A 25,913-nucleotide genomic window follows, 5' to 3' on the forward strand; every position below is an offset into this window, starting at 1 on the left:
AAAACTTCTCTGCCCTAAAAACTACTGTGCCCCCCCATGCCCTAAAAACTTGCCCGACCACAACCCAACCCTGAAAACAACCCAGACCCCCTAACCCTGTAAGCTTTCCGACCCCGCCAGCTCTGAAAACTACCCTGCCCCACCAATCCTGAAAACCATCTGACCCTCCTTAGCCCTGAAAACAACCCTGACCCCCCCTGGCCTGAAAACGTAACCAATCCCCCAGCCCCAAAAACTACACCCAACCCATACAAACCCGGCCCCAGCCCCACTTAACTCTCCATGTCCTTTGGCTCTCACGATCCTTCCGCCCAGAATCAGCTAGACCGCGCCCTGCCTTAACCATGCATATGTGTGGTTAAGGCACATGCGTGGTTAAGGCAAGCATGGTAGCACTTACGTTGTCGAAACACACATGGCAGGGCCTGCGTTGTCCGAATTTTGCCATTTGAAGCAGCTGATTAAGAAATCAGCTGAGTATAGTAAACTGGATACTCCTGTTTGTCCAGTCACAAACTAGCTTAGCCCGTTGGGGGTAAGGCTCCTCAACACCAGCCCTTTCAAGTCAGGGGTCCTGACTGGGACAACCCTAATGCTGACAACCCTGGTACTCATCAGCTGCCACATCTTCACCCGCCCCTCCCAAGGCATGACTGCTCCAGGTTTCATCCAGTGGAGGGACGTCCATCGTACTTTCAGGACATTTGGACTCGTACCATTTTAGATGCTTGGACCGTCCAAGTAGTCTCAAACAACTACAGGATAAGTTTCAACAATACTCATCCTCGCCATTTTTTCGAGACTCTTGCTCCTCACTCCTGGAGAAGTTGCTGCACTGCTCCAGGGAATTCAGTTGCTGCTCCAGAAGGCTGCCATTATTCCAGTTCCTCCTGGGGAACTTTTCCATGGCTATTGTTCCATGCTTTTCCTGATGCAGAAGGCGTTAGAACTCAAGGGGGTCAAGCAGTATATTTCTCATGTACCATTCAAGATGGTGTTTTTCAAGATGACACTTCCTCTCTTATGGGAAGGTGAGTTCCTAACCTCCATCAAACTCATAGATGCCAACGTCCATGTCCCTGTACATCCTCCTCACCAGAAGTTCCACTGGTTCGCTGACCATGGCAACCATTACCATTTCCGTTCCTGCCCTTTGGGCTGGCATCAGCAGCAAAGTGATCATAAAGCTGTTAGCACCGTTGGTAGATAGCTTACATTCTGAAGGTGTCTGACGCTTCCCTTATTTGAATAACTTACTAATTGCCTCTTGTTCTTTTTCCAAGTCCCAGTTGGAGGTTCACCGGGCGACCACGCTGTTGCAGCAGTATGGCTTCTTGATCAATTAGAATAAGACTCAGGTACAGCTGTCTCAGGATCGACTCTTCATTGGGCCCACTTCGGGATGGACTTCTGGGAGATGTTTGTGTTAGAGGAGCTTTGTATTTCTCTCCACTCATATTTGTCGTCTCGCTTTCACCGTTCGGCATCTGAGAGAACATGGCTCTGCAGTCAGGGGGAGATGTCATCCATGTTGGCCCTTATTCCCTGGTGTAGACTGCACCTATATCTTCTGAGGCATTGGAAACCTTTGTCTCTGGAGTACAAGAAACTGGTTCCAGTGACTCCCTAGATCCACAGAGATCTCCAGTGGTAGTTGGACCTCACTCATCTGAACAGGGGTTTTTCGTTGGTTCCATTCTTCTTCGGTTTGGTCACCCTTGGATGAATTTATTCGCAACCGAGGAGAATGCCCTCCTTCCTCAATTTTGCATTCTGGTCCTGCCCTTCGAGAGCTTTGGCAGTAGATGCCCTGGCTGTTCCAGGGCCCAGGGGCCTCATTTATTGTTTTCCTCCCATCTCTCTTCTTCCATGGGTGGTTCAGAAGGTGGTTCAGGACCAGGTGGAGATTCTGCCGATTGCCCGGACTTGGATGAGGTTTCCCTTGTCTTCTCCATCTGTCAGTTCAGACTCATTGGCTTTTGCTGATTTATCCATTCCGTTGCATCAGCCACCCCTTCTTCTGGACACGGTTCGCCGGTTGAGGCTTGTTGTCTGGCACTTGAGAAGCAGTCCGTCTCATATCAAAGGTATTCTTTGGATGTGGGGGAGTTGATCCAGCAGCCATCTACCCAGATGGCCTTTAGCCGTCATTGGCGGAAAATTTACATCTGGTGTCAGGACAAGGGTTTGTCATCATCCTCTTGAGATCCTACTGCAGTGTTGGAGTTCCTTCGGGAACAAGTGTTCTGTCTGTTGCCCCTCTGGCTGCACGCTTGATATGAAGTTGTTTTCTCAGGCCTCCTGTTTTGCATTCCCCAGTGCCACTTTGGGACTCTGGTTCTGCTAGGTTTGCGGAGTGCTCAGTTTGAGCCTTTGACATCCACTGATTACAAGTTTCTTTCAGACAAGGTTGTGTTTCTGGTGGCCATTTCTTCAGGGAGACGGTTGGGGGATATTGGAGCTTTGTTGTCCTCCCCTAAATTCCTTTGTTTTCTTCCGGAAAATATGGTGTTGTGTCCTAGTCTAATCTTTCGCCCTAAAGTGGCTCCATCTTTTCATTTGGATTCTGACATTGTTTTCCTTGCTTTTTGCCTGTCTCCTGTGTCTGACAAAGAGGTGCGTTTGTATTTAATTGATGTCCATTGTGCGCTTTCTATGTGTTTGCAATGTACAGCTTTGTTCCGCAGGTCTGATGCTTTATTTGTCTCCCATGGTCTGGCGAAGAGGGATCTCAAGCCTTCTCTGTCCACCCTCTCCCGCTGGATTAAGTTGGCTATTAGTATTTCTATTCTTTGGCTGGCCAGCCTGTTCCAGTGTCTATCCCTAGGAGGCCTTCTAGGGGTGTGCCTGCCTCTGGGGCAGCATTTAAGGGGGCTTCAATTTGTGACAATTTATTTGCTGCCACTTGGGCTTTGCCTCGCACTTTTATGACCCATTACCGATTGCAATTGGGTAGGGATTTAATTTCTGATTTCGGTTCTGCTTTTTGAGTTCGGAGGGCCCTCCTGCTGTGTAATGTATTTGGGTCATTGCATTAAATACGCTTGTTTTTGCTATTCTGGAAGTGTATTTATTTTCAAAATCAGTTTCTTGGTTTGGGTACAAACTTGTACGTAAGGACTGTGAGAGAAAGACAGACGAGGAGGTAATGCCCAGTTACTTACCACTAATTTTCATAACTTTGAGTACAAGTCTTCCTCATCATAGTCTTGAATGCCCTCCCTCAGCTCTCTGTTGTGCAATTGATTTCTTTCTAGGATTTCTTATTTCAGGAAGTCCGTCCCAGTATGTGACACATTTGTACTCCATTGATGGGGCCAAATTCGTTTCTGAAGGAGAAGTCAAGTTTGGTGTTAATAGTATGCATGGCAAGAGATAAACTCATATGTAAGGACTGTAGCAAGGAAGAATTTGACTTGGATTAGAGAAAATTACCACTAAGTAACTGGGCATCCCTGTTTGTTATCTGGGAGCATGGACACTGGGAAAGAACATTTTTCTCATCCATTATTAAGCTGCAGAAATGTAAGCACAAGTGATATTATCCTTCAACATTTATTGTTGCTGTATATAGATATGTATATGACAGAAGCAATTGCAGATAATGTTAAAAAAACAAGTTTGGATGCTCCCTTAGTTTAAAAAAGATTTTATTGCCTATAACCCTGTTTGTGCTTCAAACAGTTGCCCTCAATCTTAAAAAAGATATTTGCTTGCATTTGGCGGTCTGACTTTTTATATGAAAATACAGATTCTGTTTAAGGCAGGAAAATGCTTTATTTCGCACATTGTTTCTTAAAGCCTGAATATTTTCATGAATCGGTATTTGCTCCCTTAGATTGTTAATATAAGTTATTACACCTGGGAAGAAGGTAGGCTTACTACACGTGGGTATGAGTAACCAAGGAATACGCAAGTTATCATTAATGTATCTGATGTATTTATATATGTAAATGTTCCTGTATACAAACATTTACGTATAATTAATAAAGATTCATTTTCTGACAACCAAGTCATATGGGGAACGTGTAGGGTCTGACAGAGACGGAGACAGAACTCTCGCGCCTAGACCCCAATCTGACAAGTTTGATGACCTCCTGAAGAGTAGTATCAACAGACATTTCCTTAGACCAATCACTAGATGAAAAAACACCTTCACCCACAAAGACTGCATCCTCAACTGAAGCCACAGCAACATCATCCAAATCTAGGGACACCACAGAATTGTGAGGAGAACGCCAATTTCAAGGATAGCCTCGAAAGACAATCTGCCTGGACATTCCTCCAACCAGGAATGTATTCCATGGAGTACTGAAATTCTTGTAATCTGGCTGCTAGTTTCATGAGCCGAGCTGAACCCTTTCTCGCCCCACCAGGAGAGAGGACTTTGATGAGGGGTTTATGATCGGACCTCAAAATGAACTTCATGCCCCACAAATATGTGCGGAAATATTCAACAGCCCATGACGCAGCTAGTGCCTCCCTCTCTATAACAGAATAATTTTTCTCTGTGTCAGTGAGAGTCCTAGAGGCGAAGGCAACGGTGAGTTCTGTCGCCCCTTTCATTTGTGACAACATAACACCCAAACCATGTGCACTGGCATCCACGGTAACAATTGACTTATTGTGAATATCAAAGGAAGACAACATTTTAGCATCACAAATCTCATTTTTGATATTTACAAAGCATTCTTGTTGTTCAACTCCCCAGGTGAAACTAATACCCCGTTTTAACAAAGATCTTATGCAAACAGTCTTGTCGGAAAAGTTCTTGACAAACTTCGAATAATACTCTATTAGTCCCATGAAGGAACGCAACTGATCTTTGTCACAAGGAGGGGGTGCAGAGCGAATAGCCTCACACAAGTCTTTTTTGGGTTTGATGCCAGAGGAGGTGATAGTGTAGCCCAAATAGTCCACTTGATCTACTCCAAACAAACACTTATCTTTGCGCAAGGTAAGACCAGCATTAGATAATATCTCCAGGACAACTTTAAGTGTGGAATTGTGTTGACATTCAGTAAGACCATAAATCAGGATGTCGTCCTGAAAGTAGACTACCCTGGACACCCCTTCAAAGATGCCAGAAACCATACGTTGGAAAACGCTCGCTGCTGACTTGAGGCCAAATGGCAGACGAGTAAATTGATAAGTACCCCAAGGTGTGATGAAGGCCGTTAAACTTTTGGAGTCCTTGTGCAAATCAATCTGGTGATACGCACTCCTGAGGTCTAGTTTAGAGAAGAATCTGGCACCATTGAGGGTAGTGACTAATTCTGCTATGTTAGGAAGAGGGAAAGTATCCGCTACAACACAATGATTAAGAGACCTGAGGTCGACACAGAAACGGAGCTTGCCATCCGATTTCTTGGTGACGACAATGGGCGAAACCCAAGGAGAAGCTTCAACAGGCTCAATGACACCAGACGCCAACATGTCATCAAGAAGGACCTTGACTTCATCCCTAATGACAATGGGGATGCGTCTCACTCTGTGCTGGACAGGAATTGAGTTGGGCTTAAGTATAATTTTATGTGAGTAGCCCTTAAGACGGCCTAAGCTTTCCTCAAAAACATCTTTAAAGCTAGAGAGTAAAGAGAGTAACTCTATGTCCTCTACTACCATGACCTGGGGATCAGCACGTGGATTAACAATAATGGAGAGGTCGTATTGGTGTATCCAACCAAGAATAGCAGGACCTGACTCTGAGACTTTCAGCCTGATTCATGTACGGGCCGTTTTGCGTGTCCCTAATAGCGATTAATAGCGACTCGCTATTGAGGAAACGCAAAACGGCATTCATGTACTTTTCGGGGAAAAAATAGCGACTCGCACGCGGGCGCTAAAGCCGTTAGCGACCGACAAAAAACACAGAAAAATCGCTATTTCCGGCTACCTGCGATCGGGATAGCGACTCGCAATCCCGATCGCACGGGATAGCGACTCGCAATCCTGATCGCACGGGATAGCGACTCGCAATCCCGTGCGATCGGGAATGCGAGTCGCAATCTCGCGGGATCTGGAAAACGGGAAGACGCATTACGAGCACCGTGATGACATCACAACCAGGAAGCAGCCAAATCCCACCCCCAAACAACACAGTGACGCTATCAGTCGAGTGTTCACGACCGAAAGCTGCCGCTAAACCGCCGTTAGCGACTCACAACCCCGCCGAAATAGCGACCGCCATGTCGGACGAACCCCAGCCAGGCCCCAGCAACAGCGCTGGCCGCAAGCGCAAACTGAAATTCTCCGAACAGGAGCTGGAGAACCTTATAGAAGGGGTGGTGGCCAACCACGACCAGCTGTTTGGTGCCAACTCCCGGAGGGTCCCAGAGCAGGAGAAGAGGAGGATCTGGGTGGGGATTGCCTCCAGTGTCAACTCTGTGGGCGTTGCGGACAGGTCTCTGGAGGAGCTTAAAAAGCGGTGGTACGACCTCCGAGGGCGTGCCAAGGAGAGGGTGGCGGAGCGCCTTGGTGAGGCATCAGGCACCGGAGGTGGTGGACCGACTGTCCCACCCAACACCCCCCTGGAGGACCAGGTAGAGGACACCTTGGAGAGGGAGGCGTGTGTTGGCGTGACCCCTCTGGACTCCTCCCGCCCCACCCACGACACCCAAGGTAAGTGGCATGCGACTGCGACCCTGTCCCCTATGACCGCCCCTGACCAAATAGGCTCACTCATTGGCCCTTAGTCATGCCTATGTTGTGCATCAGGAAATGCCCTGAAGCATTGTGGGAGACGTAGTATGTCCACAATGTAGTAGTACCACAATGCGGCCAGAAAGGTTCCAAAGTGCGCAAATACACAGCCACCCAGGGAATGACACCCAGCATGCATGTAACATCTGCACGTCTGACAGTCACATGCACCTAATGAGTATCCACTTACCCTCACAGGTGCGGGTGATAGCAGTGACAGTGAGAGGCTGCTGATCGATGAGGAGGCCCAGGAGGAGGAATCCCTACCTGATACCCAGCCACCAGCCCCTGCAGCAGCGCCAACACCAGCAGCCAGGCCCCCCACCTTACCTGCTGCAACATCTGCAGGCCCACCGGCTGCCAAGGCCAGGCCCCCCGCCTCTGCTGCTACAACATCTGCAGGCCCACCGGCTGCCAAGGCCAGGCCCCCCGCCTCTGCTGCTACAACACCTGCAGGCCCACCGGCTGCCAAGGCCAGGCCCCCCGCCTCTGCTGCTACAACACCTGCAGGCCCACCGGCTGCCAAGGCCAGGCCCCCCGCCTCTGCTGCTACAACACCTGCAGGCCCACCGGCTGCCAAGGCCCCCCGCCTCTGCTGCTACAACACCTGCAGGCCCACCGGCTGCCAGAGCCAGGCACCCCACCAATGTGCCTCCAGTGGCTGCCGCACCTGCAACACCAGCTGCTACAACACCTGCAGCACGTCCAATAAGATCTGGGCCAGCCACATCCGCTACACAGCGGCCCAACAGCAGGCGGGGCAATGGGCATCTCCATGCCTGCATGAGCGTGGAGCGGCGCATGCTCCGCATACACCAGCGCCAGTCCCAGCAGCAAGGAGCCATCCAGCTCCAGCTGCATAAGATAGGCCGCAATGTGGCTGGAGTCGGCGAGAGGATGGACCGCATGACGGCGGCCATGGACCGCATGACGGCGGCTATGGAAGACAACACTGCAGCGCTGGTGAAGCACCGCAGTGTTGCAAGCAGGCGCCACCACCAGCTGCTGAGCCGGCTGTCCACCTATAGCCGCTCCAATTATGTCTCGGCAAATGCCACCTCCCTGCTTGCGCGGCGCTCGTTGACCCAGCAGCACCAACTGGTCCAGTGCTGCGAGGATATTACCCGGGTGCTGGAGCACTTGACCACCGCCGTCACCGCACTGCACGCACCTGTGCTACCGGCAATTGTGGGGGGTGATGATGCTAGTGAGGGTGCCTCCAGTGTCAGCAGCCACTCTGCCACGCAGGCCCCCCCACCTAGGCGCAGCACCAGGGCTACGCCTGCTACAGCTGCCCAGGATGAGGAAGAGCCTCACAGGCGCCTGGGAATTGTGCGCCGGAGGCGCCAATGACATTGTGTCAGGGACACAGGCGCAGGCTGAAGTTAAGCCTGCCATGAACCGTCTCATGCAGTATGCATGAATACTGCATTTTGTAAATAGTTGTTTCCATGACCCTTTTTTTTTTGTGATTCAAACAAATACATTTATTTTGCTGCACACATACGCCTTGTGTAATCATTACAGTTTGCATGCAATTGTGATATGTGGGGTGGGGGAAGGGGGTGGGCTAGAAATTGTTAGCTGTGATGTGGTTGCGACGTCTGTGGCCTTCAGCTGGGTTCTCCCCGCGTGCATGGTGCGCATGTGCTGGTGGCCGGTCGTCCCCCTCAGATTCACTGCCTGAGATGTCAACTGGTATCCGGCGCTTGGTTGCAATGTTATGAAGCATTGCACAGACAGCCACAATGCGGCAGCACGCTGCAGGACTGTAATACATGGCCCCACCTGTCTTGTGCAGTATACGGAACCTGCTCTTGAGCAGGCCAAATGTCCTTTCAATACAGTTCCTTGTCCGGATGTGCGCAACATTGTAGCGGCGTTGCTGAGGTGTGGCAGGGTTGAGGTAAGGGGTCAGGAGGTATTCCCGTAGGGCGTAGCCACTGTCACCTGAATGAGAGGAGCAGATGTTGATTGCCTGTGCAGCGCAGTTACTTCATAGCAATGTGACATTGTCGACAAAGTGTACTTACCAAGTAGGTGTCCTTCCCCAAACTCTCCCCTGATCAGTCGTGTGTGGAGTCCGCTGTGCCTGAAGATAAAGGAGTCATGGGTACTCCCTGGGTACTGGGCCACAATGTCAGTGATGATGGTCTTGGCATTGCAGACCATCTGTATGTTGAGGGAGTGGTACGACTTCCTGTTGCGGTACATATACTCCGTGCCAGCTGGTGGGCAGATGGCGACGTGGGTACAGTCTATGCACCAAGGACATGGGGAAAATGGGCAACATTATAAAATTGTAGTTTTGTGAGGTCCAAATCCTGTTGGCTCGTGGGAAATGTGATGTGCCGGTGGAGCTGGGTGAGCATGGCGTCAACAAAAGTGTGGAGGCAGCGTGACATGGTGGGCTGGGATATCCCCCCAGCAGCGGCTACTATGCCCTGGAAACTGCCGGATGCCAGGAGGTGCAGGCTGCACAATACCTGCACATGTGTGGGCACAGAATTGTTTCGCCTTGTTGGGTGCTGCATGATGGGGTCGAGTTCTTGTATCAGCCAGGTGATCATTTCCCCATTCAGCCTGTATTTAGCATAAATCTGTTCTCTGGTTTGCCCCAGCAAGGTGACCCGCTGCCGGTAAATCCTTGCCTGCCTCATGCGTCTCCTCCGTGCTGCTCGCTGTAGCCTTCGCCGCCTCACCACCATGTACATCCCAGGCATTGTGGAACGCCTATTGCTGCTGCTGAATGTCCTTATGTGTGATTGGTCAGGCCTGGACCTGTTGGTGATTGGCTAACAGTTTTTCAAATTTTGGTTAATCATGGCTTTTATGGTTACCACCTGCTTTGAGTTGTCCTTAAATTGCGCCGCGCAAATGTGCGATTTAGCGCTTTTTCGCTAATGTATTTCTTTCATGAATGCCGATTGAGACAATATTGCGTTTCGCTATTCAATTCGCAGATTCCGTGGTTGGTCGCTATTTCAGTATCGCTAATGCTCGACTTCCCGGAGTCTGCGACTTTTACAGCGTAATCGCTATTCCGCTCGCTATTATTTTTTAGCGATTTCGCTATTTCGTACTTGAATGCCGATTCCGTGTTTTGCACCCGCAATTGCGTTTTCGCAGCCATTGCGGGCGCTATTTCGCTTCATGAATCAGGCTGATAGACCTTGCCAAAGATCTGTCTCGTACAAAACTTAATGTTGGCTTCAAAATAGCCTAAGATGTTCAGAGGTTCACCCTGATACCCACCTGGCGAAATATCTCTGGGAAGAAGTGGACTCATTCCCCACAAGTTAACATATAACGAGTTGGGAATGATGGTGTAACGTGAACCAGTGTCCACCATTAAATAAACATCTTTGGCATCTATAATGAAAAGTGCTTTAGGTCTGTTTTTCCGCTTGAGCTCTTCATATTGAAGATCACTATCATCACCAACAACCAAAATCTTATCCTTGTCATCTTTGAATTGAGAAATATCACTTACATATGACACAGATGAACGAGCTTTACCCCTGCACACACGAGCATAGTGCCCCAACTTGCCACACTTCATGCACTCTTGCTTAGCTGCAAAACAAAATTTCGAATCAGAAGCATGTGCTAAACCACCACATCTCAAGCATTGTCTAGGAGGAATAGACCTAACAGTATTTTGACCCTTGACGTTAACCGTTTTCCTGTTGAAAAACTTCTTCTGCTTGATGAGAGCAATATCGTCTTGGTCATTATCTTCCTGAGAGGAGAATAAATGTGAATGACAAGACACTTCACTAACGTCACTTGAAATTGTTCTTTTTTCCAACTCCTTCATACACCCTTCGGATTGCTCAACAACTTTTGCCAAGTCAATTGCTGTTTGAAGATTAGGATTCTTTGCCGCCCATAAACGCTCTTGTATCTTTTTGTTATTACACTGTACAATAAGCTGATCCCTAATTAGTTCATCGGTCATATTCCCAAATTTGCACTTGACGGACATCTCGCGCAACCTGGAAACAAAGTCATCTATAGTCTCACCCATTCTCTGACTTTTGGTGTAAAATTTATATCTATTCATTACGAGGTTTTCCTCCTTAGCATATCTGACTTCGAGACGGGAAACCGCCTCCTTATACTCATCTAAAGCAGCTTGTGCACCAGCTTGGAGAGCTTGCGGCAAGAACCTGAAAACACGCTGGCCCTCTTTACCAAGGGAACTCAGAAGAAGTGCTTTTTTTCTTTTAGCAGAGTATTCCTGCGCATCCAGGGCATCCAGATAATTCTCGAACATGGGAAACCAATCTTCCCATGATATGCTGGGTTGGCCTGGAATGGGAAGAAAACTGGGAGGAAGAACAACAGTGCCACTCTGCAAAGCCACTTGCTCAGACATAGCTGATGTTATGAGTATGCACAACGAAGTAGAATAAATACTGAGTTGTCTGAATTAAAGTCTTAACAAAATTAGTCAGAAATAGTTGTGAGGAAATCAAATGTGAAGAAATTGAAATGACCACAGCAGATGAGCGTTTAGTCAAAAGTCGCTAACACAATTAATTAAGATCAAGATTTACTTGAGGAGAATGCGCAAAAGACGTGTGCATCGTCGTTGCATCGCTGGGGATGATTCGGTAACTACAGCAACAAAGAAAATGGCCTCCAAGAGCGTGGTGACGTAGGACGTGGCTCCAACAGCGTCAAGTGCGCCAAGTGCGTGTGTACGTGATAGAGCGCGTCTTCAAGCGCAGGACTGGGAGCGCGAAGAATACGAGCAGGCAGACGTCACAAACGCAATCACCAACTCCCCCTCAGCATTCCAATACGTCATCAGTCGGAGAGAGGCAGGGAGCGGAGCAGGAGGTAGGCGGAGGAAGAACGGCAGGGCACAGAGGAGGAGAACAGCAAGGTAGGAAATTGAAAAACTTGCCGATTGTTCCTGAAAGTCCTCCGTGAGGCCAGCACGTCTTCTTGGCAGTACTGTAGTAGCGTAGTAACCCCAAGACGAGAATCATCTCATATGGGTCTGCTCTTAGCTGCGAGGATCCATGGGTTCGAGAAAACGTCGCCAAAATATTGTAGTAAAGAGATCCGGAGACAGTAGTTGCTAGTAGTAGGGTTCTTTATTGTAGAAGTTAGGAAGTAGAGTAAGAGCAGACCCTCCACTGCAGCAGCAACCAGTTAACTGCCACAGTGTAGAATCCACAAGACAAACACAGGAGGAACATAGAATATGGAACATCAGGTGCAGATATTCTTACAAAGACTAGAATGTCAACTTATAGCAACTTACTATGTACTACAGAACGCACGCAGATGTTTACTTGAGACCGCATCATTTGTACTTAGGTGAAGCATAGAATGCTCACAGTTCTATTTCTGCTTTGTTCAATATATGCTTCTAAAGGCCTGTGAGCACATGATACAGAATTGCCCAAGAACAAAGTAGAGCAAAGGTTTCAAAAGGTTCTAGGGCCTGTAGTTAAGACTGAGCACAAGGGGCCTTTTTACAGATAGGGCACACTTTTCCTGTTTGCGCCACAGAGCACTTTAAATAGGTGTGCAGTACACAAACAGGAAAAGTGTGTTTCATAATGACGAATGCGCTGTCCTCAGGGAGGCCGTGAACTCATACTGCCCTGGGGGTAGTGCATTTAAGTGGATTACGGCGCAGCTGCTTCAAAGCCGCTGTACTTTTCACTATTCAGCGGGTAATCCGCCTGCACCTTTAAGAGGGATTATAGATCACCTTGGAGGCGGGTGCAAGGAGTGGCTGCACCCACCTGCAAGGGGATGTCTTGGGTGTCTATAGGACCGCCTTGGCCCCTCCAAAGGGCTGCCATGAGGGGGTGCACTGACAGTACACCGTCTTTTAGTGGTGCACTGACAGTTTCTTTGGCTTTGCACCCACATTCATAATATGGCACAGGCGCAAATATAAAGAGATTTCCTTATTTGCATGGGCCCACACCCGCATGCAAATGGAGGAATGTCCTCTTGAGCTAGATGGTGCTACATGTGTGCCACTGTGTTCTGTGTTATAGAAGAGGCCACACAAGTGTCTACGTGCCCTTCCGTAATACCAATGTGCGACTAGAGTACACAAAGCGGTCACACATGTCTGTTGCGGCCCCGGGACACTTTCTATAATATGGCCCCAGACCTCAGCACAAGATGAATAGATATTGTAATGTCCCCAATAGGTATTAAAGAATCTCTGGGGTTGTAAAAATGTACTGTGAAGAAATAGAAAGGCTGTTTTCAAGAATAGTAGACTCGGATGAAGTGGTCTTTGCAAGTGGAAGTAAATTGTCAGAAATGTAAAGATCAATTGAACCAGTTTCAAAAACCATTAGGCTTTTTTCTGCTTGGTGGTGGACGGAACTCACAGAGTTTCACTACACCAAATTCTGTGGAGTTACATGAAAACTGCAAGATTCAGTGGAGTTCCGCAAACGAGCAGAAGTCAGCATGTTGTGCGGCTCACACTGATTTTGAGCGTCTGATGCTTCTTTCACACTGCAAAATCAGTATGAACGCACCACTTGGTATACCAGAGGCTCTGCTTCCTTGCTGCTACTCGAATAGGTTTTCTACTTGAGCAACAGCTTTCTCACCCCGAACGGTCGTGACTTCCCCCTTGAGAAAATCATGCCGGGTGCTCTCCTAGCACCAGAAAATGGCACTAGCAAATGCCAATTCTCAATCGCACTCATCAACTTACCGTTGGCTAGCCATACACAAGATAGAACTCCGCAACACAGCAGTTGGTGGAGTTTGACTGGAACTCCATGTTATAAGCGTAACACGGAGTGGCCAAAACTCAGAAAACTCAGTCGGCGGAGCGAAAATTATTGCTCAACCCTAGTTTGTACATGAGTTTAATGTTTATGAAGGGCAAGTGCATTCATTTTCACTGTTAGGCCAGTTTCTGTAATATTCCTTTCTTTGTGTTGTACCACTTTTTTTGTTGCTGTTTATAATGTGATGAGTTTTAGCATTGCATTTCAAATTTGAAATACATTTGCATTTCATTATTTCTATCGTTGCTGATGACTAACAACATTTTGCATGATCTACTCCATCAATTAAAAGAGTAAATGTTGCCTCTCTGAGCTGGAACGTGTGCAATAAAGAAAAAGGAAAGCAGCTACAGTTCAATAGCCCTCAAAATTTCGATCTTGTCATTATTTTACATGATCTTGTGCATGCCTTCCCTGTATTCCTTTGCAATGATACACTAATGAAGTATTACTTCTAATTTTAGCTTGCAGAAGAGGATCATGTGAAAAACAAAACTTTAGAGTTATTTGCTAGTTACTACAATGTAACATATCTCAATGGAAGCGCAGTTACGCCACCACCCATTGCACCAGCAGATGTGCCGAGAGGACCCTGTTGGGAAACAACTGTAGGCATTGTAAGTAATTGCTTATTCTGTTGAGGTGGTCAGACTCTACTATTTTATTAAAAATGCAATCTTTTTATACGAATTAAAAGAGCACTGAGTAAATGAAAACTCTCTTACTCGAAGAACGTAGCTTGCTTGAAATGGAATGGGTGTGAAAGAAGGTAGATGCCTTGATTTAGAGTCTGGTGGATGTGGTACTCCATCACATATGTCGTATTCCAAGAGCTGTAACATATAATACACTTGTTAAAAGTCACGGTATCCGTCACAACTCAGCCTCCAAGTTCTAATTCAGACTTATAGTATTATGCATGTCAGAATCAGGCGGAGTAGGAAATCAAAAATCGATGTCAGTCAGTACGATATGTTTGTTCTGGGTTAAAGATGAGCATTTAAACATTGAAAACGATGGAGTTGATGTAACAAATGCATGTGGCAAAGCAATAACAATCCCTACTACAAACATACAATGTCACTATTACCACTTATGTGGCTATTAAAAGCATAATATGCAACAAAACTAAAATACAATTCTAAGTACGTCAGTAGAGCACTACACCATACAACAACAGAACAAGAATTACTTAAAAACATTAGATTTTATTATAAAAAAGAGGGATTAGCCTCCACATACAGAAAAACCAAACAGTCGAAGCAGCGTTTCGGTGATCTGGAGATGTAACACCTTCTTCAGGACGGTTTTCTCTAGTCTTTACATGGTGACTAGTAATCAGGCTTTAGTTTAAAAACAACAAGTCAGCTTTATGATTTGCATTGTTGCCGGTCCTAGTGTGGGTAAAATAAAACAATCTGTTAGGTAACAATCAAAAGCAATATATGTGCCATACGTAGGATGGCCACCGTATTTAATTAACTCTGGGTTCCCACATCACAGTAATATTGTGATGAATCGTATCCTGATTTGTGGTTTTTATCTTCTTAGTAGTGCTGATGATTGCACATACTTGGAACTATTCATAAGGCCATGCTGTGTCTGGACCACTTTTTTAATATAATTAAGGGTCTGACGGCCTCCCTGCCTCCAACAACCTACAGCTTCCGGAAGCTAAACGTTGCAGCTGGCACTAAGTGCTGCGCAGCTGTGCAGGCAAAGATGGGGGCGAAGGAGTGCGTCTCACTCCTGGCTTAACCATGTTCCCTAAAAGAAAACAAGACCTAAACTGTGCAGCTGCCCACTACTTGCTGGGCAGCTGTAAAAGGTAGAATGCGGCATGGGCTCACACTGGCCCTTGAAATGACTGTGCCCCATGTTGGAGCCATCTGGGCTCTAAAACAAACACTGCGGGGGGGTGGAGCCATCAGGCTCGGAAATAATTAGCCAAAACGTTGGAGCCCTCGGGCTCTGGAAACAACTGTGGGGCCTGGAACTGCCCCTGGGCCACTCTGGCCCTTTAAGTAACAAATGCTCAGCCGTGGGAGTGTCCCGCTGACAGACGGGGCCGCTCTGACGCGGTGCCTCGCATTGGCATCGCAAACAATCTGCTCCCTCGTGGAGCGGGAGCGAGAATGCCCCCATGTCCCCTGCCCAGCCCTAACTCACCGGGCTCCTGCGCAGGGGACTTCTCTGTTTGGGCAGATGCCACCCTGGGACTCTTCTCTCGGTGGGGGGTGGGGGGGGGGGGGCGGCGCCACGCTTTACCCGGTCCCCCATCTCGGGACCGGTACTTAAGGTAGGGAGCACTCGAGGATCCGGACTAACTCCTTTTCCGGGGCTCCCTCCTGGTAATGGGAGCCCCGCAACGCTCGTGCTGCTTCGGGCTTCCGCCGGCCCAGCTTCCGACCACACTCATCACTTCCTTCCGGCGGCCCCGCCCACAGTCAGGCGGGCTGTGGATCGCGGCGAGTCCTTCGGGTGGTGGCAAATGAGGGGTAGGCTCCCTCGGTACGCAAAGTGTAAAGCGGGGTGGGCAACTGCTCGGAGTGACAACCATGTGGGGTGGGCACCGGCCGAAAACCATAAAGAAAGGCACAAAAACACGCAGGGTGGAACCTGAATATAATTAACACAAAATAAGCTCACGAGGAGGGGGGAATCCCTACAAGGGGGATTCCCTCAGCCAGGGCTGCAGCGCCATGCTGCTCAGCCCCGAGGCTCTCCCTCTCCTAGGGAAATTAAAGCGCGCCCAGTCTCAAAAGGAAGCGCAGGAAGGCTGCTGAAAGTCTTGCAAGGTCAAATATAAAGAGCAGGAGGTCCAAGAAGTCCTGGAGTATCAAGGGGGCAATGTAGGGCCCAGGGGCCAGCACACAGGGGACTCCAGAAAGGAGACTGTCCCCATAGCAGTCCCTTCTGGGCCCCACCAGCAGCAAGCCCCCCTCTGTCAGGATCCAAAAGCAGAACACTTTACATGGGGTCACAGCCCCTTTATTTATACCACTATTTCCTTTGTCTAAAACTGTAGTGCAAGGGGAGAACCAGATACAACTGTCTCTAGAGCACTTTGTTGTGCTCAGCTCCCTTCTCTATTCACAGGACAGGCCAGGGACATCAGACGCACCACAGGAGGTGAAACCAGCATTGTGGAGGGAAGGCACAGCCCTATTCAGGTCCCGGGTGTAACTCCTCCCTCCCATCTACATGCAGAACTCCCTATTCACCACCGGGCAGACCCATCCTGGCTCCTGGAGCCAAGCACACCAGCCAGCCACTGTCAATCACAAGCCAGACATGCAATTCACATCAGGCAGGTAGACACTGGACACAGAAATGCCAACTTCTAAAAGTGGCACTTCTCCACTGGCCTCAATAAATCTGCTCACACCATTGCGCAGCATTTATTCTCACATACCAAACTCGCCCCTACACTCATCTCACATCAGGAATTACCATGGACACTCATATCCCCCATGCATTTCTATGGGAGGGCAGGCCAATCTCACCACACGCACTCAGAGAGCGCACGCACTTTACACTGGGCGACAGTGCTAAAGTGCGCAGAGGCCATAAATCACTACCATCATGTCATATTAAAAAGCAAAAAGTTCAGGGGTGAATCTGCCAAATGGGCAAATTTCAACAACAAGCATGTTAGTCCTGGTTAGTAGGGGCAAAATGCACAAAGTGCTAAGGCCAACAAAACTAGATCAGCAAAAATCTGCCTTTTATCTTTGAATAGTGAATTTCCCCTTTGGCTATCCTCCATGTCCCATTCCTCACTGCTTGAGGAGGTACCTCACCTCCTAGACAGCTTTCCCCACATCTAAAAGAGTTTACTATGCATATGCATAGTACATTATTTTTTTCTAATTTACCTCACTATGATGTATAATTACCATTCTCACTCCTGATGGATATGCACCTCAGTATCTTGGGAAAATCATTGAATATGCACCTCAGTATCTTTGGAAAATCATTGAATATATTTCCCAAAAGGTCATATGGACCTTTGTTACTTGACTTGAAGTGCTGTAAGAGATTTAACATCAGAAATACGTTTTTTTCATTTGTGTAGCCAATATGACCCCACAATTGAGACCAACAATCGATCAACTCAATTAAATGGGTTTATTTCAGGGGATTAATCCATCCGGCATACATGCAAAGTACAAAAATAATTCAGAAGGTACAGCAATATAGTATGAAAGATAAAATGTGCCAGTATGTTAAGTTGTAATAAAAGGGGATACAAAATAGTAACCACTACAGTTCAAAGAACCCCATTTGTTGCAATGAGGTATTCCATAAAGAAACTTTCATTTTCTAATCTAAACATAGGTTGAGACTATAATTCCTATAGGTAAATTCTAACCGGGAGCATAGAAGGTGTCAGCATAGAGTCGAACTCCTGTAGAAGTCCAACAAAACAAAATACGTTTTCAGCAAGAAGCTTATTAAGCTTTACACACTGGGAACGTTCAGGAATGTGATCTGTTCTCCTCAGAGTCAGGGGAAGGTCTGAGTAGCTAACTATGGAAACGCCAATGAAATATAGCATGTAGCTTCAAGAACATCCATATCTCTCTCCCACCATCAATAGACAATCTAATCATATTGCATGGAGGGAGTCGTTCTCCCCAACTTCCCATCTCCTCAGAATTAGGTACGCAGCTCATAGCCTTGGACATCTCAAATTCCTGGTACGCCGTAAACAGAAGACTCCCTTTCACCATTTTTTTCTCTGAGTTTGTTGAGAACCTCCTCCCCGCAAGCCTCACTATCAGTGGTCTAATACAAACAATAAGCCCTTCTCTTTTTTAAGTTCAAGAAAATTTTATTTGATAATGACAAGAGAAAGCAAGGTGTCAAAACAAAGTACATTGGAAATATAAAACATTGAAAATGATGATAAATAAAACAAGCATATGGTTGTAAATAGTGTCAAAAGGGAAATCTGGGCAATAATAAAATAAAAAAAAAGGAAAAAGCATTTGAAACATTAATCATAAAAAGCATGAAGATACCTGAAGGGAATATAAAGTTGATACGATGAAGAAAAATGGAATGCAGTGAGCATTTAAGGAGGTTTGGGGACTTCTTGTTGCGAAGGCAGTGGACGAAACAAACGACTAGCACAAGTGTCCAAGTAAAGCGTGACAGGGAGCCATAAGTCCATACGCTTTGCAGCCATGCGAGCCGGAAAGACAAAAGCAGTCTATGATTATGGCAAACATTAAACCACCACGCCTTAAAGGAGATATTGGAGAAGTCCTTCCAATTTACCGTTATCTGCTGGAATGCAGCAGCCAATAGCAAATCAATAATCTGAGGCTTTAGTTCAACATTATCCCAGCAAGGGGAAAGGCTGCCTAAGAAAATGTTTATATGAGAAAAGGGGATACATGTGTGAAAAATCAGATTAATTTTAGCCGAAACCTGTAACCAAAAATCATGAACAGAGGTACATAGGAATAACATATGAAACAGAGTGGCCTGTGGGGATGAACAAGACCAGCAGGTATGAGAGGTGTTTGGAAAGCGTTTATGGAGGTCAAAGGGTGTATAAAGAAGTCTATTATAAATGAAGAACAAAGACTGTGTCAAAGTTGCCGCTCTCGAGGATTTACGGATCTTGATCCAAACTTTGTCCCATAGTGAAATTGGCCAGGACGTGGAAAGGTCATGTTCCCAACATTCCTCCACTTTGGATTTAGGTCTAATAAAGACAGTAGTGTGAAGGTACTTGTAATTGGTGGAAGCCTTTGGGGTGTTACTCAAAAAGGAGTGAAGCAAAGAGATGGGAGCGAGAGAAGCAGGAGAGGGGCATAAATAATTGAGAGAGCCGATTGTAAGTTGTCAGTGCAGCCTTTCTGAGTGAATGATATTGACGAATGAAAGAGGTAGGTAAGCCATAAAGGGAACGGAGAGTGGTGAAAGGTAAGAAAGAGGATTGAGAAAAGAGTTGGGAGACCCATATCAGCCCCTTGTGGTGCCATGCTTTCCAAAAGAAGGGTTTGTTACGGATAAGTAGAGCGGTGTTATGCCAAATGGTAGAGGAAAGGAAATCAGCAATGTTCATGGGAGGGGAATGAGAGGAAGAGAGGAGCAGTTTAGTGGTAAATTTGTGAATGGGAGTGGAAATGGAAGAGGGTTTACGGGAGAAGGAAAGATATTCAGCAAAGGAAAAAGGAGAGAGAAGAAGGCGCTCAAATTTAATCCATAAAGGAGAAAGAGTGCTGGGATCCTGCAACCAGAAGGAGGCTTGTCGTAATTGAAACGCTTTATGGTAAGCAGGGAAGTCTGGGAAGTTAACTCCACCCCCCGTCTTAGGACGGATCAGTCGAGCTAGAGACATTCGAGGCCTCTTCTTATTCCAAAGAAAGGACATTAGAATGGAGTTAATTCTTTTTAAAAAATTTGGAAGGAATGGAGACTGGAATGTTAGAAATAGTATAAAGGACTATGGGAGACAACATCATTTTAATAGTGTCAAGGCGGCCCCACCAGGACAGGTAAAGAGGATGCCACTTGGACGTTAAGTCCACTAATTTTTGGGTGCATTTGGACAGACAGAGGGAAACAGTATCTGGGATGGTAGGAGTAATATGCAATCCAAGATATTTAATATGGGAAGATTTCCATGCAAAGTTAGATGCAGCGAAATCAGGCCTAAATGTGAATTTCGTCAGGGGTAGGATCTCGCATTTATCATTGTTAAGTTTATAACCGGATATTTAGGAATAATCATTTACTTCAGAAAGGAAGGCGTGAATCGAATCAGTAGGGTTAGAGATAAAAAGAAGGATGCCGTTCGCGTATGCGGCTAGCTTAATATGGGAATCTGATATCTGAAAGCCCTGAATGGAAGGGTTCTGACGGAGTTTAGACAGAAAGGGTTCTAAGCCCAAATTGAAGAGAAAATGAGATAGGGGGCACCCTTGACGAACGCCTCTTTTCAAATCAAAACAGGAGGATATTTGACCATTAGCACAAACAGCTGCACGTGGATTAGAGTAAAGTAAGGAAATCAGAGAAATAAAATTAGGACCAAAACCAAACCAATGAAGGGTATGAAAAAGATAGGTCCATTCAACTCTATCAAACGCCTTTTCAGCATCAAGGGCAATGGCCGCAAGGGAATGGGGCAAATGACGGGACTTAGATAAGACATTAAATAGCAGTCTAGTGTTGTCAGTTATGAAACGGCCCTTGACAAAGCCTGACTGTTCCTCACCCAGAAGATCCGGGAGAAGAAGATCGAGACGTGCTGCAAGAGACTTCGCAAATATTTTATAATCAATGTTAACCAAGGAGATTGGTCTGTAATGTTTACAATGTTGAGGATCTTTCCCTTCCTTGGGTATGAGACAAATGTGTGCATCAGTGAAAGAACCTGAGGAAGATCCCAAGGTGAGGAAAGCATCAATAAGGGAGTGTAGTTTTGGGATGAGAAGTTTTGAGAAGTGAAGGAAAAATTCAACAGTAAAGCCATCCGGCCCAGGAGCTTTATCTTTTTGAAGATTCTGAAGTGCTGTGAGTAACTCTTGTTGGGAGAGGCTAAGCTCTAAATGAGAAAGGTCAAGCGGGAAGTGAGCTGGCTTTTGGATGTTGGAGAAAAAGTGGTCTAAGGAGTGAGAGGAGGGTTGGGTTTCGGAAGAGTATAAAGTTCTGTAAAAGGTAGAAAATTCTGCAAGAATGTCTGTATCCGTATGTTTAAGAACAGAGTGTGTGTCATAGATTGATTCAATATTTAACTTGTTGTGCTTTACCTTCAGGTAATTAGCTAAAACCTTACCAGCTTTATTTTTGCCCCCATAAAACTTGGCACTCGATTTCAACAGATATAAGGACGCATCTTCCGTGGACTTTTTGTTAAATTTCATTTTAGCATTAATCAGGGCTGTTAAACTTTCATGCGATCGGGAAGTAAAATAAGAATGCTCCAATTTCTTAATATCAAGAAGGATGGCAGCCGTAAAGCTAGGAGCAGCTCTCCATTTTTTCGCCACCAAGCCAATTATAAAGTCTCTTGCTGCAGCCTTGAAGGCATCCCAAATGGTGTGCTTGGGAATAGAGGGAGTGTCATTAAGTAAAAAAAATTCATCTGAAAATTCAGTGAAGGATGCAGTGAACTTGGGGTCCAAGAGAAGGGAGTTATTAAAGCGCCATCGCTTGGGCCCAACTGATTTAGGTAGGATGTCAAGTTGAACCAAAGTGAGGGCATGATCTGAAAGTAAGATCGGACCAATCTCTGCATGGGTAAGGGTTTGGACAATGTTGTGAGTAACAAAAATGTAATCAATCCGGGATTGGGAGTGATGACAGGGAGAGTAAAAAGTGAATTCCTGCAGCTCTGGGTTACATAAGCGCCAAGCATCAGTGAGCTTACGTTGAGAGATAGCTTGAGAAAAGGATTTATGTGACTTATTAGGAATAAAGTGAGCCTTGGAATTTCTATCCAAAAAGGGGTCAAGGGGCTGATTGCAATCTCCCGCTAAAATAAAGTTGTCATCAATAAATCTGGTAATATGACGGGAAAATGTATGCCAGAAAGTAGGATCGCCTGCAGTGGGGGCATATACATTTAAAAGGGAAATTGGAACATTCTTAATAGAGAGCTTAGCATATGTCCAGCGACCATCATCGTCTGATTCCTGAGCAAGCAGAGAGTGAGAAAGATTTTTGTGACATAAAATGGCTACTCCATTACGCTTGCCATCCCCTGGAGAATAGTAAACATCACCCACCCAAGCTCTCTTCAGTTTAACAGATTCTTCAGTAGACAAATTAGTTTCTTGCAAAAAAGCAATATCAACATTTAAACGTGCTAGGTGCGACAAAATTCTCTGTCGCTTGATGGGAGAATTAACGCCCTTAGCATTCCATGTAACTATTTTCAACGACATATCATGGAAGTGAGAAAGAAAATGTCAATGAGAGAGAAAGATATAAAATAAATACCCAGAAGGAGAAAGTGAGCAAAAGGAACAGGAGAGTCAAGAAGAAGTAAGATAATGTGAGATTGAAAAAGTGAATAAGGAAGAGGAATATAGAATAAAAACCAGTTGAATGAGGAAACAAAGTAGAGGAATGTAAGTGAGAGAGAAAAAGGTATGAAAAAAGTTAAAACATAATAGTTGTCGAAAACAAGAAGAGTAAGACACCTGTAAACAAAGGAGAACTAGGGAAAATAAGAGGATGAAGGATAATAAGGAGGCAGCAAACAACAAGGGAAGGGAGGAGAACATACTTACGGAGGGAGGAACTGGGGAGGAACGATCACTAGGGAGAGGAGACGAGAAGAAAAAACTGAGGGGGGGAGCACCAACTGGAGGAGGCAAAACATCCAATGTAAGCGAATCACCAGACCGAGGGGGAGACACATTGTAAGTTGTAATACCTGTGGAAGAGAAGAAAGAACAAAAAACCTGAGAAGAAGGAAACATCAAGGAATTAAGTAATAAAAACGAAATGGCAGACAATGGCAGACAACATATGACTACGTTGTAGAGACATAAGGGAACAAACGAGAGGAAAAAAGAATCATATAGAAGAAAGGGGCGAAACAACGTGATATATGCGAACATAGAAACAGTCAACGTGAATTGTGCAGACTAATTAAGAAAACAAAACAGCAACTCATGAAAGTCATGGAGGAAAGGCTGATGAGGAACTAGATAGATCCATATCAGACGCTTGAGCAGAGTTCAAGAAGCTCCGGAGGTGAACAGGATCCTCATAGGTCGTCGTTTTGTTGTTGTGAGTAACTCTGAACAGGCAAGGATGGAAAAGGCCATATCTGGCGCCAATGGAACGGAGCTCTGGTCGCATATCCAAGAAGGCTTTACGGCGGCTAGCTGTGGCTCTGGCGTAATCCTGCGCAAAGAAGAGAGTGGATCCAGACCATGTGAGGCGAGGGGAGGCACGGGCCGCTGAAAGGACTTTGAGAAGATCAGTGTATTCTAAGAAATACATGATGACACCTCTTGGTCTTGAAGAAGCAGAGGAAGTGGAGGAAATGCGACCCAACCTATGTGCTCGCTGGATGTTAAGCGTGGTACCTTCGGGCAAGTGAAGGAGCTTAGGTAGGAAGGATTTGAAGAAAGCAATGGGGTCATTTCCCTCGCAGTTCTCCGCCAGGCCGTAGAGACGAAGGTTGTTGCGTCTATTACGATTCTCAAGCTCCTCAACCTGCTTCTGGAGAGAGGAAATCTGCGACTGCATGTGTGTCACCTTGGAAGATGACTCTTGAAGAGAGGATATAGAGCGTTCCACTGTAGTTACTCTCGCATCCATCTGTGACCAGTTGTCAGTTAGAACCTGCAGCTTGGAATTGGTTTCCTCCATGAAAGGTCGGAGAGCACGTATTTCCTCCAACAGCAACTCCATAGATACAGCTGAGGTAGAACCTGTCGGTGATGGAGGATCCTTTTTAAGACGTTTCGACGTGGCTTTCCCTGAAGGTTGAACTGAACGTTCCGCGTTGGACTGCGACATTTGGACAGCAAGTGCCTGAGAAGCTTCCAGATGTGCCAATGCAGAGAAGACTCTTGAGTTTTTGATGAAAACACGTCGTGGAGTTTTGGAAATACGAGTATTTGCACTTCTCTCCATACAATGAAAGTCACCTCCAAAGAGAAAACGAGGGAAAAGCTAGCACCAGGAGTATTCTATGCGTGCCTGCGAGAATTGGTACATGTGTGGAGGAACGCCTCAATCAGCAGAAGCCCATAAGAACCAAAAAGGACCAAAGAGGGTTCCCTCTCAGCCACTTAGGAACGCTAGAGGATCACCTAGAGGCGCGAAACAGTATCCATCTACTTATGTCAGGAAGTCCTCACACTGAAGAACGAAGCGGAGAATGTCCATGACAATGAGAATGAACAGGGTGGTGTATTGTAGAGAAGGAAAAGTCCCTCAAGAAAAGCACAGCGTCATAGTGGAGAAGGGCAGCCAGAGACAAGTACGTAAACAAGAGAATGCGTGCGTGGCGTGAAGAGCTGCCAAAATGAAGACATTCCAAATGTGGGAGAGTGCAAGGAAATTGTATTGCGCCTGGTAGAGAGCAAACGCAGAGAGTGAGCACAGGTAAGCTGTGTGAGAAAAGTGTTCCAAAAGGACAAAATGGCCGCCAAAGTCGTAAATATCGCGAGTGAAACTCGCACAAATCAGCACAGGCAGGTTAAGGGCGATAGTAGCTTGAAAATGTGAAATTTAGCTCACCAAGAGCGATTTCCGAGGACTGGAGCACTGTAGGGGACAAGCATTGTCCGTAGCGAGGTGCGCGCTGAAAGCGCGATGCTAAAAACAAAATGGCGGTCGCGGCCGTCAGAACGCCGCGGCCGCTCGAAAACTTGCCAAGAAAACCAGAAAAATGCCCAAAAGCTGCCTCGAACTAGGAGCACATCATTCTACTGATGCTCCGGTGGAAGAAACTGCTTCTGGCAGGTGATGGCAGTGGGCAGAAGAGAGCGAATCCCCCGGTCGACCTGGAGCGCTCACATCGGAGCCGCCGTCCTCGTCGGGCGCTAAGCCACGCCCCCAATAAGCCCTTCTCTAACTAACGAAAAACTAAATAACGCACTTGCAAATGGAAGGAACCAGTATAATGGCATTGTGAGAGCAAACACTTTAACCTGAGGCCTACTGTATGGCTACGCAAACTTGAGAATAAAATGAATGCATGCTACAAAATTATAAACCAGTGAAAGCAAATAATCATTATTATTCGTGAAATTGCAATACATATTATTATGACCGTACATTATTCAATCTGTTACACTTCTATATGAATTCTCAGTGGCTGCAATGGTTACATACTCTTATTAATTTACATTCATGATGCATGTTAATGAAGTTAAATCACATGTTGAATACAAATGTTGTCTAAGGGTGCAAAAATGTATGTACATGACCATAGTTGGGTGGAGCCTAAATTACGATGGCCTAGGAGTTTCTGTCCCAGACAGGTAGACACTCTTTCATATATTTTTTTGTAGCTACATTTTGTTTCGCCCAGTAGACGTATAAGCAATGTGAAAGTCTGAGATGCGTTGGGCTGGGGCAAAATCTAGTTAAAATAGCACGCCTTGTGGATGGACCGATTTTCCCATTCCATGGTGGTGTGCATTTTTGCTCATACTATTTGTGACACGCGTGAAAGAGTGTTACTTTATTCTGTGTTTTCATCTTGTGGGATGAGAAGCAGTAACCTAGCAACATATGTAAACAAGTACTGCTGCTGCTAGCACAGTTGTTCTTCTCGTTGCAGCGATGAAAGTGCTCTAGTAAGTCTCAATTTATTGCTATATAAACTGAGGTCGACGAGGTCCTGACTAACTAGGTATGATTTGGAGTCAATGGTTTAGGAGGCTGTGGATTCAGCTCTTAATGAACCCCAAGCAAAGAAACAATGTCTTG

The 25,913-nt window shown here is 46.2% G+C and overlaps 1 protein-coding gene across 1 annotated transcript in view; it reads left to right on the top strand.

Moving 5' to 3' along the window:
• The window catches only part of LOC144820192 (transmembrane channel-like protein 2-A), a 583,588-nt gene that overhangs the window by 459,370 nt on the left and 98,305 nt on the right, over positions 1-25,913 (top strand). The window contains exon 11 of the mRNA XM_078677803.1: positions 13,955-14,107. Within this exon, the coding sequence (XP_078533929.1) occupies positions 13,955-14,107 (153 nt within the window). The remainder of the gene's footprint in view (positions 1-13,954; positions 14,108-25,913) is intronic.

Source organism: Lissotriton helveticus, chromosome 2_1, assembly GCF_964261635.1.
Source record: "Lissotriton helveticus chromosome 2_1, aLisHel1.1, whole genome shotgun sequence".
Lineage (NCBI taxonomy): Eukaryota > Metazoa > Chordata > Amphibia > Caudata > Salamandridae > Lissotriton > Lissotriton helveticus.